This window comes from Amphiura filiformis, chromosome 18, assembly GCF_039555335.1.
Source record: "Amphiura filiformis chromosome 18, Afil_fr2py, whole genome shotgun sequence".
Lineage (NCBI taxonomy): Eukaryota > Metazoa > Echinodermata > Ophiuroidea > Amphilepidida > Amphiuridae > Amphiura > Amphiura filiformis.
In genome coordinates this window covers 2,610,924-2,624,732 of record NC_092645.1, presented here as the reverse complement: position 1 = coordinate 2,624,732, position 13,809 = coordinate 2,610,924, and the positions used below count along the sequence as shown (strand labels likewise).

The 13,809-nt window shown below is 36.4% G+C and overlaps 1 protein-coding gene across 1 annotated transcript in view; it reads left to right on the top strand.

The window, feature by feature from the left end:
• LOC140139744 (transforming growth factor-beta receptor-associated protein 1-like) overlaps positions 1-13,809 on the top strand; it is a 68,553-nt gene that overhangs the window by 41,625 nt on the left and 13,119 nt on the right. The window contains exon 18 of the mRNA XM_072161452.1: positions 13,062-13,274. Within this exon, the coding sequence (XP_072017553.1) occupies positions 13,062-13,274 (213 nt within the window). The remainder of the gene's footprint in view (positions 1-13,061; positions 13,275-13,809) is intronic.

Here is a 13,809-nt window from a genome sequence, read left to right as displayed (position 1 = left end):
TTAATTTTGTAAAGTTGTTTTATTTACCATCAATAATGATCATAATAATTTATGTAACTGTGCTAAAAAAAATTTCTGAAAAAGTCATAATTTATGCACATGACATGACAGTTCAGGTTTGTGTGACAAAGCGACTGTGGGAAATACAACAGAAGGGGACCAGTGGTAGGTATGCATAAAATGCCATTTATTATTCCATGAATATTTTCTTTTGTTTGATGCATTCAGTTTCATTACATGAATCTTTCATTCAGTGTAATTGCTCTATTTTTTTCAAATTTATTCTAGCTTAAAATTTAACGTTAGTAAATAGTGTTTTATGCATAATGCAAACAAATAATGCTAACAAATGAGATCAGATCAGTGTCAAGAAATTGGTGTATAAAAAACATGGACGAGACTTCCCAATAAGGAAATGCTTGTGTTTATGTAAAACAGTCTCATTAGCCGTGTTCAGACGTAGGGTAGTTAACTCGAGAAAAGGGCTATTTACCTCGAGTAAAGTGCCCAGTCGGGCCAAGCTCGTGATAAAGGTCGGGTTTGTGCACGTCTGGACAGGAGTCGGGGCAGTTTATCCCGACCTTAACCCGACCGATTTACTTCTGAAAAAAGTCAGAGGTAAATCCTTAACCTGACCTGAGCAGTCGAGGTAGATGCACGTGTGGATTGCACCAGAGGTAACAGTCGAGGTAAACAATGACCTTTTTGCCAGATTTGACCTCCCTTCTTGCTTCCGTCACATCCTAACCAGTTCAAGCATCATGATTATTGCGATAAGCTTTTGCTGTGTATCATTTGCAACACCAATTTGCCGATGAAGCAACAGGAAAAACAATAGCAATTTTACATCCATTTTAATACTCGCACAACATTTGTTTACAATCGTTCAGATTTATTTTTAGAATCCAGCGAATTAGCCCAGCGGTCAACGTAAGTGGCAGTACAACTTCCGGAAATTATACCCAGGTACAAAATGGTCGGGTAAATTTACGTCGCCGAATCGAGCTAAAAGGTCGGGTAAAGTAAGTGTGGACAATCAGTCGAGTTAATGAAAATATTTGTGGTATTTTATCACGGGTTGTAAAAAATTTAACTCGAGTAATTATTCAGGTCTGAACGTGCCTATTAAAAGTCATAATGGTCAGTGCTTGACCTATTGCAAATATTTTCCTGATGACCACAAAATACATTAGAGATAAAACCTCATTTGTAGTCCGACATGTGAAATATGACTCTAGTGATATGCATGTATAGATTCCTAATGTGAATGAAATGGAAAAATTATGCAAAGGTCCGGCTTTCATTTGAGCCGAAAAATGTGACTTCTTGCTTCTCTGTTCTGGCATTGTTATGTCCGGAACAAAGAAGACAGTTATCCCGCAAGTAATTGTTTGAAGACTGCCATTGGAGCAAGTTCTGGAAATCTGTTGACATTGAAAAATATTTTTCACAATTAAATTATAGATTTAGATGGAAAGGAAGATATTTTCAGTAGTGGTATTTTGAAATGTAGATCAAAGATTTTCTAGTCAAAATGGCTTTTGCACTGTGGTAAAAAAAAGGAGTTTATGTACTTCCAATTCAAACCAAGCAATTTGATGTGTCGGATGCATAAGCTTTTAATTTAAATACTTGAATGGGTGTTGATTATAAGGATAAAAGTCTGAATTTTAATTAATTAAAATATCTGGATTCTGCTCATTTGGCAAACGAATTGTGAGAGTGCACAGTCCATTAGACAAAATTTATTCTGTTGGTCCTTAAGCTCGCATCATACTTTCGCAGCGGCAAGCGGCAGGGCGTTTCAAACAATGACAAGCCTTGATTGTGTCCGTTTGTCTGCAATACGCGTGCGCCACGCCGCTCAGCGGCAAGCGGCAGGGTAGTATGAAACCAGCATCAGAGACTGTGGTCAATGTTCTTGCATTAGAGTCTAGCATTAGCATGCAAAGTATCAAAGTTTAAAAAAATCCCCTCGGATTTGAAATCTGGTAAAAGAAAGGCTAACTTTGAAGTAGAAGGATACTCCATAGTCCATAGACAATCAAGTTGGGTAGGCATAATTGTGGTATTGCCATGATTGATCATTGTAGCACACATCATTACAAATTTCATAAAAGTCAAGGTAATTCTTGTATCAATTTCTGTAGCTTATTGAGGTTCTGGCATAATAGTGGTAATTTTCTTGGTCATTATTTTTGTCATTTCCAACCAAGGTTGAAGTTATTTTTGGACAACAGAATGCATTCATTTGTATGGAACAATGCTTGGTTATTAATGAGAAAGGAAGTAAAATATGAAAAAGAGGGGAAAACAAAGAAAGCACTGACTTTATGAATCGGTAAATTTTTGATCAAGAAACATTGTATCAAATAATTCCACTAGTACATGTGTGACTACTGTAACAGAATTTATAGTATGTACATGTACATGGGTTTGCCTGTTATTAATTCTGTACGCTTACAGAGACACACCTGTCTGTACAAGTACATTTGACAAACTGTATGTACGTAAACAAGCTCCATTCTCTTGAAATTGCTGAAGAACAGCATGTTTGTACGTCAGTACACCATTCTTTAAATTCTAGCAAGAGATTTGTAGAAATATGACAAGTATGCTTCTCCAATCCTTATATTTAATTATTATTGCCTGTTTTCCATACAGGTTGAGGCAGCTGTTTGGCGTGCACATCTATGCGGGTTTTTTTAATTTGCCAACTTACAAAATACCTGGTAACATGATTGAGGTTCAGCTGTGAAAGTCCATATCCAACACCCAATTAAGTTGTGCCTTGTATTTTTACCCAAATCAAAGTCTATGTGAACCTTTGAATGCCCCTGTTCAGGAACCTATATTGCATTTTGTGTCTAGCAGACACCGCCAGACATTTTGGAGCTCCCATAGCATGATAGCTTTGTGTGTATAATGCATGTTCCTAACTGCCAGTAGCAAGACACCCCATATCAGACACGTAATCAACCATATCAACCTTCCGACAAGTTCACAAAACCCATCCAAAATGGGTGTAATTTGGCGTTATTAATGCGCTTGTTGCAGTGAAGCTGAGTGATTCAGTTTCTGTGGTTTCTCACTACCTAGGTTAAATATAGAGTGTTTTGATATCTTGTTGGAAAAACATATTTCTGGGTTGTAACTACTAGCAAATGAAAAGGTTGGGAACATATATGACGTGGGATGGATACGTACATTACTAGCTGTAGTTTTGATTGTAGTAAACAAATAATTGTGGTGTCATTCACAACTCCTGATGCAACTTTTTTGATACTGTTTGTTATAGGCCTATACGGTACTGTTAATGTTATTTGTTTATATTTGTACAAATATTTTGGTAAATCAATCAAAAGATTGTTGTATAACTGCTAAAATAAGGTGACGCAAGACTCTTGTATTTAACATTTTTTGGAAGACAGACATGTCTCAACAACTTGAAAACCCATCACTCCCCACCCCTAACACACCCCACCCGCAGAAAATGAACCCCTTCCTCAGATAGGCAATTTCCAGTTGTACAAATGTATATTGAAATTTCAACCTCTTAAAAAAAAGTCAAGGAAAACAGTGGCTAAATCATTATTTTCAGCAAATGATCAGCATAGAGAAGCTTAATACATTGGCTAACATTTTAATGGGCATAGCAAGGGGGTTTGGTTCGCTGGTGATTCTATTCATCAAAAACTTATTTTTCCATAGTGTAAATGATATTGCCTGGTTTGCAAGGCTTTCAGGTTGGGTGAGTCTATTGTTTGCTACTGGTTATGACTTGTTTGCAATAGTCAGGTGAACTTCCTTCTACTACTCAGCTTAGATGTCAATGTAATTGATGTGTTATTGCAAAATAGGTGACCTTTTTCTACAAAACCCGGAACATGGTCCATAAAAAATTGTTTTCTGAATTTGAAATTTTTGCATTTTTGGACGTGGCACCCTTATCAATGGGCTATTCCAGTTGAAATCCATATACTCCTATGAAAGACATGATGACCATAGATAGTTTTCAACTGAAATAGAAAAGTAAGCAACGTATCTCTGCAGGTATGATGTAGAAATAAGGCAGAGCTGCATGTATATGCACTCCAACTTGTGTATAAAATTATACACATCGGAAAATATAATAATTATTTCTGTGGTATACGTTGATGCCTGTCATCCATTTCTGTTATTTGGCAAATTGTTCTAGCTTTAATAATTTTTTACATATTTTGAGTAAAATGTTGATGTTTGTATCATCAAATGAAACATTCTTCTACGTTTTTTTCCAAAGATTCTTGTGATTACAAATGATTAAATTTGATGCAGGCAGTAAAGCAAGTTTGCTGTAACATTTTCAGTGTTAATTATTTTTGGCACCAGCCCATCTTTAAATCCTGCATGCATGACTACACCATGATGTCAGCACAATTTGGATCCATGTTGGATTGGATACCAAAAGTATATCCTGGACTAAATTTAATTCATCATTATGTTCAAAATATTTAATGTAGCATGCATGAAAACTTATCCCAACAATAAATTAAATACAAGCCTAGGGAATGCAAGTTGTGATTGTGATATTATAAGAGCAGAACATTTTCCTAAAATGGGGGAATATAGCCCAAAATAGTGGGTTTCTGGTGATTTTTTTGTGTCCTGACTGCAGGGGGGGGCAAAGGTAAAAATCCCCCCTTCCCCTTGGTGCTGCCACTGTGTATGTGGGGGAGAATAGGGGAGGTGTAGGATGTGTGTGTATGGTAATCAGACAGTACTTAGTTAAGGGTAAGTAATCTTTCCCGTATGTCACTGCTTGGTTTTGATCTCACTGCTACATGCACATGAGATAGAAGTATCAAGTGATTAAAAATAGACAATTTTAACCAGTTATCTTTCATATTCAACATCATAACTAGAAAGAGTACACCTCAACTATGGAATAGCACTTGTTCAGTGCCTGTATGGGACCATGACAACCCCTCTCTGACATTACAAAATCCACCAGTCCTATAAAAAAAAAGGGCCTCGTTGGCGGCCATGCGCGCTTTGCGTGCACACCCCCCTTGAGGAACTAGAACTAGTTCTATTATGGAATTATTAGTAAGATCATTTTTAATAGGACTTTTGATGTATCTCATTTGAACTTTTCATGGTCAGCAGAATGAGGTCAAGATTTGTAAGTAGGCTTCTGAAATGATCTGTCCTTCCTGTCAGAAAATCCTATATTATAAATCAAATGTTAACCAGACCATGGAAATCATTCTTATAAAGAATAGGACATACCACTTCATCTGTGTGTATCAATCAATTCAATTCAATTGCTGCGTATTCTATTTTATCATGGTAATCAATAATCTATGTCTATATCAATTTCTTCTGTTATAATAGCTGTCAAAAGAATTTAAATGATCATCACTTTTTAAAGTATAATGTATAATTTGTGATCAAATTTGTACCAGATTTGTACTGTCCTAGATTGTATGACCAGTGCACTATGATGTGTTGGTTTTGTAAAAGTACTAAACACTCAGAACACTACTGACCATCCTCTATTGTTATGAATAGAACGCAAAAAGTCAATCCATACATTTCTGAGATGCACCTTTTTGCTTTGAAATTAATTTTCTCAGTCAAATCGAACAATCGAACAATCAAACATTTTTTTTTAGTAATGTCAGATAAAAACAGTTCACAATGTATTCATGTTTGAGTCAAATCAGTTTTGAAGAGCGTCCTAAGCAAAGATATGTAAGCCATTTAGCTAAAGTGCACCACACCAGACACTGATACTAAAATTAGCAAGTTCATTTCAATTCAAAACACTAGTTATAGAATAGAACAGAGGTGTAACTCTTACCACATTAGCATGCGATATGCCTTTGCCTCATTAAACATCATCAATGCAAAAAAATAAGGTCGTTCATTTTCAGTTCAAATGAACAGAATTCTAAAATACCAGAAAGTCTGCTCATCACCACACTAAACAAGTACTTGTAGCAAGTTTGTGTTATTTCAGTTCAAATGCTTGTTTGGCGAATAGAAACTCCTAACACTGCGATTTGCCACAATTACACGTGTAAATTACACCACCTCATAATAGAGTGCAATTTATTTCCGGGAGGGAGTCAATTCATGACAGTCATAATCACATGCGTAGTTTATATGCCATCCATTACTACCTCTGGGTGTGTTCAGGTCATGGAGATTATGATATTGATAAAATACAAATTGGAAAACCACAGATTAATTTTGTAACCATTTAAATTTGGCCCCAGGAATTTGGCCAGGTAAAATTTATGTTTTATTGTATTTTGTGGTAATATTAATGATTTCAAGTGATTAAAAAGGAAAGACAGGATTTGCAGAAAGTTTTACGTAAGCGATAAATGGAATTTATATAGCGCCTTAGCATGAAGTATGAACAAAGCGCTTTACAATGATCTTAACAGTAAAACTTTCACTACATCTATTCCTAGGCTACATTAAAATGTAAACTTTATAACTAAAAATTTTAAAAAAAAACTTACATCCATCTAGTGGTAGATATAATGTATTTTCATTATCAAAGTTTTTTTTAAACTTAGAGAATCATAACCCAAATTGTGGGATAGGCATGCACAAACCAGTTCAATTAAACTTTAAACAGAAAAGGGATTTTTTTTTAATTAGCAGGCAAAATGGGAGCAACATGTACGTAACTGCAGAGTTGCTTGTGAGAAGTATTAAAAATAGATAAAGATTGACATAACTGAAGATTAGATATCTTGTTTTTACATAAAAATTGTTACAGGCATTTAAAAAAAATTGTTTTAACATTTAAATGTTTGAACTTTTATTGGTAGTCCTAACCTTACCTGAATAAAACACTTACCCGGTACCAAGACATCTGCTTGAAAAGATGGTGTAGAAAATAAACACATCACAAACGGTCCAGTGATGTAATCGGATCAACCGCTCTGTAATCTATCGATATCTATCAGATGCTATCAGCTCAACAGAATGGGACAAATTTGTCGACCTTGGTGGACAAATTTGTTGCATATTATGCATAGAAAACTAATGATCATATAGGCAGTTGCCGATGGCCAAATAACGAACAATCACTATCATGATAAATAGAATTTGTATGTATGTTTTAAACACAAATTCGTTGCAAACGTTTTTTGAAAGTTTCTGGTAAAACACACACACCTGTAAAGAAATCAACCTGTTCCGTGACAAATCAAAATTCACACTGGGAGTCTGGTGCACCTGATGCATGCTTTATACTTTGTTTATCCAATTCAGTTTGTTCCAGTCCAGAGAACATCCTTTCAGAGAGAATGAAGGCCCATGTGAGGCAATGGTGCGTGACCAGAGTTGTATAGATTTGAACAGTGACCTGGAAGAGTTCATTTTGTGGTCGAGGGGATGCGTGATCAGAACAAAGTTTTGGGAACTTAAAAAGTTAAAAAAATAGAGTATAAAAATTTCATGTTGATTTCAGATCAGTCACTTTGAACATTATTGATCCATGCACAGACGTAACCCAAGGAGCAGAGGGAGTATAATAAGTGGGCCCATTGACCAGGAGGGTTTTTAGGACTGTAGAAAGTGAAATACCATCCTCCATGCAATCTCTGTGTGTACTGTGATGCTCCTCCTGTGTGTATATCTTGATTAAAATGGCATGTTTATCAAGATAAGTTTTCAGAATTTTTGTTCCAAATCTAAATTTTTTCTAAAAAATGGATATGAGGCCTTCGCTGTTGTTGTGGAAAGGCAGCAAAAACCTTAGATATTATGATATATGCAGGCCCGATGGTATGTACCCAGTTTCTTGCAAAATTAAAAACTATTTTGGCAAAGGTTTGGACGATGTTTGAACTTCCAAAACTACCATTGCGCTATTCTATTTGAAGTCTGTGGTACACTCCCTATGGAAGACATCACCTTAGTCTTCCACACAGGGAGTGTGAATTTCAAATGTGGTTACCTGAATGGGTGACACCCACTGTGTTGGATATTAAGGTCATGTCTTCCATAGGGGGTGTGTGGATTTTAACTGGAATAGCCCACTCCAGGTGACTAGGCTCAGGTATAACCAGGGATGTAAATCTTCAGGAAATTTCCTGACTTTTTCAGGAAATTTTGCTTGGATTTTCCCTGTGCCAAAGTATAGGGAAATACACACTTTCAGGAAATGTTAGAGCAGTTTCAGGAAATTATATCAGTGCTTGTTTTCATCCTTGTATATCTGTCAGGCATATTAAAATGATACATGTATTTGTTGACTTGATTGTCTGTTTTTTTTTCGGGACCATTAATTCTGACTTTTTGTGGCAGAAAGGTTTCAGATATTAACTTGAAACTAATTGGTGTAATGTTATTACCAAATTTGATGGGAGGCTTAGGGAACAAACCAAAAGATCGATGATGTCCTATAAACGTTGTTTAAGGGGAGGGGGTAAAAAGGCTCGATTACGTTTTTGTACAAAAACATTGGTCTGAAGAATGTATCATTACTATTATTATGTCAAAATTTTTTAAATTCATTATTACGTTTCTGGCAGGGAGGGTTTCTGTTCCCTTAGATGAACGGAAGGCTAAGATGAAATTGTGGAAACAATCAATATGCAGAACAATATTTCACAAAATATTGCAAAAATATCTAAATCCACTTAATCCAGTGTTGCTGAGGTCATCTTTAGTGCTAGGATTTGAAAGGATGTGTTTTCTACCCTCCGGCTAGAAAAATGATAAATGCCACGTTTGCAAATGTACGGTTTTTCAAGGGGGAAAATTTTAAAATAAATGTTTTTGAGATTACCGGTTTTATCACCATTATTGTTTATATTGATCTTATTTGCTGGCGATAAATGAAATGCTGGTGATGGGCATATCGGCATGCATTTGTACGCAGCTCTATGTTGCTGTAATCTAGGTGAAGTTTTTCAACTCAGCGTGTGGGTAGCCCATGACCCAGAAAAAGTGATCTAAGGTTGTATGAACCCAACAAAATTAGCATTATCACATCCAAAATCAATTCTTTTTGTCAAATAAAACAAAACATTTATAAGCCCACACGAATACCACATTAACCAAACTGCCACGTGGCATTACTAACATTGCAGGCAACTTTTCGCTTATAAACCATGAAAATTGTTTCACCTTGCATGTACTTTATGACAATTTTTAATTTATTTTCTCCTGTTTTTTTACTCCACCTTACAGCTTGGTTGATAGTGTGGAACTATATGCTGTTTGTTTTGTAAATTGAAGTCAAGTAATTCCTTGTATGACAGCCAACAACGGGGGTGTGGGTGGAGTTGTGTTATTTTGACAAAAAGGTCTTTGAATTTATTTTCAATATATTTTCAAAATGGTGTAGGAGTTTGTTGTTATTGAGTTGATCTATGGCTTATTAAGTTCTGGTAGATAATTCCAATCATCTTTATGATCTATATTTGTTTGCACATATTTGAGGAAGATCGAGTTGATAAGTGAATGAATGTTTCTACAGGGGAAAGGTTGGCGGGTGATGCGGTTTAGTTTAGAAGAGTGTTACTGGTTAATGTGCTCAGTGGAAACAGATCAGTTCAGAGTGGTGCAGTGCGGACACCCAGCAACCGGGATTCACCTCATGAGGTAGACCATGTGGTGTGACACCCGGTAGGCCTATTTTTGGCAGTAGAAACACTGTCAAACACAGTGGTCAACGGTTGCTGGGTGTTGTACTTTATTTATGTACATTTTATGTTCAATACTTCCAGTATATACCACAACCCTTATTTTAAGCATCAGTAGAAACATGGTTGTTGATGAATTGGATTGTGGGTCACAATTTAGCGGCCTACAATAATAGGGTCCATCCATGTCCATGCACGAAACGTTTCATGGGCTGTCATTTCACACATTTTCGGCTTTTTCAAATTTCACACAATAATAGTGCCAAAATGGTCAACCAAATGGCTTCAATTAGGTCTTCATTTTGCAAAAGTTTCTCACTTCTCAGACACCCCTGCGCTGCACAAGCGTGATGCGATGACCGCCTTGCGGCAATTTTTTCTTAGATATTGTTAGACCAGATACCCCCTGATATTAGCCCCAAGTCAAAAACAAATCCTGCATACACACCTGAACATGATCAGTCCACTCAAACCAAAAAATCAGCTGTTACCATCGAAACTTGCTCAGTACTTACGCTTACTGATGCTGAAATCCTTTTTTGCTTACAAAGTTATATACATGATCAGTTTTGTAAAATTGTATTGTAGTTTTGCTCCTTACTCCTTACTGATTGCCTATATCTCAATTTCATGACTTGGATTGGATCATGTCACATTACCGTAACCACTCGGGTATAAGCCCACTCCCCTAGATGGCAGATTTTACTTCAAAAATGGGGGTGGGCTTATAACCGAGGAGGGGCTAGTACATGAATTTAGAAATAAGAAAAAATCATCCCCATTTGTATAATGCCCAATGTACCAGTAATTTCTATCATCTATGTCAATTTCTTTAAATTCTAAGTGTGGAATGTTGATTATCAACTGATTTTTTTTTATGTGAGAGAAAAGCATTGATTTGATTTGATTTAAGAACTTGGCCAAAATTTAGTACTGGGCTTATAGCCGAGTGCACCCATGTTCCCATAATGTCTTGAAAAATAGGGGGTGGGCTTATACCTGAAGGTGGGCTTATACCCGGGTGGTTACGGTATTTGCAAATGTCAACGATCGCCTCCAGGAAAAAAAAAGAAACCAAAATTTTAAAAGTTCCGCTGTCATTTTGTGTGTGGAGGTGTTTTGTCGTTTGGATTTGGACAGCGATGCGCTGCTCCACCGATCAACCATATCACAGCGTGCATTAGCTGACTCTACCCAGAGAAGATATCTGACCCTTCCCAGAATCCTTTGCAACATGATGCATCACATCATTACATCAAATGACACTTTTATTACTTTGTACGGATTCCCTGATTCCACTGATTTGGTGCAAAATAGGGGCTTGATGAACTTAAATTTCAAGATTTTTGATGGTTCTTGTGAACTAAAATCGGGCCAAATTATAGGCTTTGGAGCTAAAAAATTCCAAAATTGTCCAAATTTCGACCAAAGAGCTACAATTGTTAGAGTTTGAGGCTCAAAGAACTGGAACATGATCCAAATGTGGGTCTTAAAGAACTGCTGGAGAGCCTCAAAAAGGGACCCTTGATCGCCGCACATACCCATACCACATTTTCATGTGAGTACCCCCTCGAAGTAGATAGTCAAGAAATAAACATATTTTGCAAGATCTGGATGTGCTCTGTTCATTGAGGTACTTGTTGTCACTATCGACTTATGTTGCACTAGATAGCAAATAAGTACAGAAAATTAGAATGGAAAAATGCATTGTGGGAAGTGTTAGATATCTTCTTACCTGTATTGTTGGGAGGAAATTAACTTAATGTCTGATTTTGACAATTAGCTTGACTGATTTTAGACTTGTTTGTGTAAAACCTGTAGCGTGGGAAAAGTTTTGACTTGAATGTGATGGTAGTGGTAATGGCATCATTATTTATGCATCGCCTTATTTGAAAATATTGAAATAAAAGTGAGTAGAAACATGGACTTGGACATAAATGTTATGTTTAGAGAAGATGTATATGAAATCTTAACTTGAAATGTAAACACAGAATATAAATTAAACAAGTAGCTAGAATTGCCATAAGTTACATTTTTAAAGAATTGAACAAAATTAATAAAGTAAGAACTAAAATACAGGGAATGAAAAGGGAAAAAAGAGATTAATAAAATAAAAAGTTCAAACTGAAATAGAAAGAAACATTTACTAAAAATGGGGAATATAAAAAGCCTGGGAATAAAAACAAGTAAAAATGCGAAAAAGAAAGTGCCATTTTAAAACTTAATATTGCCCTTAAAATTTCAGTCTTATCTTCCACTATGAAATAGATATCAAGAAACTAAGCACTTGATTTCATGAGCGTCGTTCCGGTGGAGGGGGGGAAGGGATGTATTTTTGGCAAAATGGCACATTTTTTGTTCTTTTCAGATACTTTGACAATTCAGGCCGATTGTCCCCCACATTTGAAGCCGGATAATTGGCGCTAATGCTTGACCTGCATGTTGATGCAAAATTAGAATGTTAAATATATTGCGGCCCATTGCACATGCATGAATCGCATATTTAGGTAAAAGTGCCTGCTTCCTTTCTGATCTTCTAGCTCCGTTGTTGGGGGAGACATAAAGTGCAATCATTGTCTACCCTACTTTTGGCATCCCCATTGAATAAAGGGGGAGCAGGGATGCATGATAATCGATATAGATGCATTGTGTCCCAACATTTCCGCACATTATTATATATTTTATATAGAATTCTTATTGAGTTTAATTGGTCAGCATGTTCCTTTGATCACCTGAAACAACATGTTGTATAGGTTTTTTGTTATATGATACGGTTGGATGTGTATACATGTGTGTGGATGGATGGTTGATTGGCTGAATGGTTTTATGATAACAATCTTACTTTGAATTATAAAAAAAAGAAAGATTGAAAAATTTTCATATATTTTATATTAATGATATAATCGAGCGTGTCGAAGAATAAAATACCTTGGTGTCATTTTTGATCCTCTCATGAATGTCTTTTTTGCAATTTTCAATGGGATTTTTCGAGGGCTGTGACACCTTAGTGCCTCTATGATGCTATGCCACTGAACAGACCCTATGCCCATACAACTGATGTATAATTTGTTGCCTCATATTGCTTGCCAACTTTCTCAATTTCACACATACTTAATCAGGCCTCGTCTTTTAAAATATCGAGGAGTGCTACAAATCGCACTCCTCAAGACATTTAGGAGTGCTAAAAATCACAGTCCTCAACACATTGACACAATTTTAGAGTGTGATCAATCACACTCCTTGGGGTCATTGAAGGAGTGTGGAGAGGTGCGATCGCACTCGCACTCCTCAAAAGACAAGGCTTGACTTATTGTTGATCAATTTTACAAAGCAACTAATGGAAACCTTTTCATTCTATTTTACATTAATTCATCTGATTGCTTTTTTGTGTATTTACTTTTACAGAAAGAGAAATATCACACACATCTGGCCGTTTTGTACCTAGACACAGTGCTACAGATAGTGAAGGATGTGAGCGCCCCCAAGAGTGAGGTGGACTTGGCGCGATCTACACTACGTCACATGCTGCAAGAGTCGTCAGTGTACAGAGTGCCTTTAATCTTAAGCAAAGTGAAGGAGACGGATATGCATGCTGAATGTGCAATACTTTATGGAAAGGTAAAGATCAGGGGGTGTCACTCCTCCACTTTGTTTTATTATATCAAAGGAAGACTCATACATGCTGATTGCTGAGTGTGCAGTATTTTATAGAAAGGTAAAGATTATAGCAGGCCTAGAAATATGTGGCAGTGTGGGTGAATCCATTTGGGTTCTCGCAAGAGAATTATACGAGAATCCTTGAATCACACAAATCGACCTCCGGCTCCCACTGCACAATGATTGAAAAAAATACTGCCCTCATACAGTCTGATTTAGTCATCCAAGATGGCGGCTTTGGCGAACGAAGGTCCAAGATGGCGGCTTTGGCGAGCGAAAGGTCGACACACAGCCGATGGCTGTTTTTGCTGTTAAAATGCCCTCTCAAATCAGTATTATTGTACAAATTATTCCTTTTTTAAGTAAATTATTCCACAATATCGCCATTTTGGGGGTTCAGTTGCTTAAAAAATGAAGTATAAATAAACCTGGAGTCAAACTTAGCAGTATTTTTGTCTTTTTGTAAACTGTCAATGTATTACGCGATATGGATTCG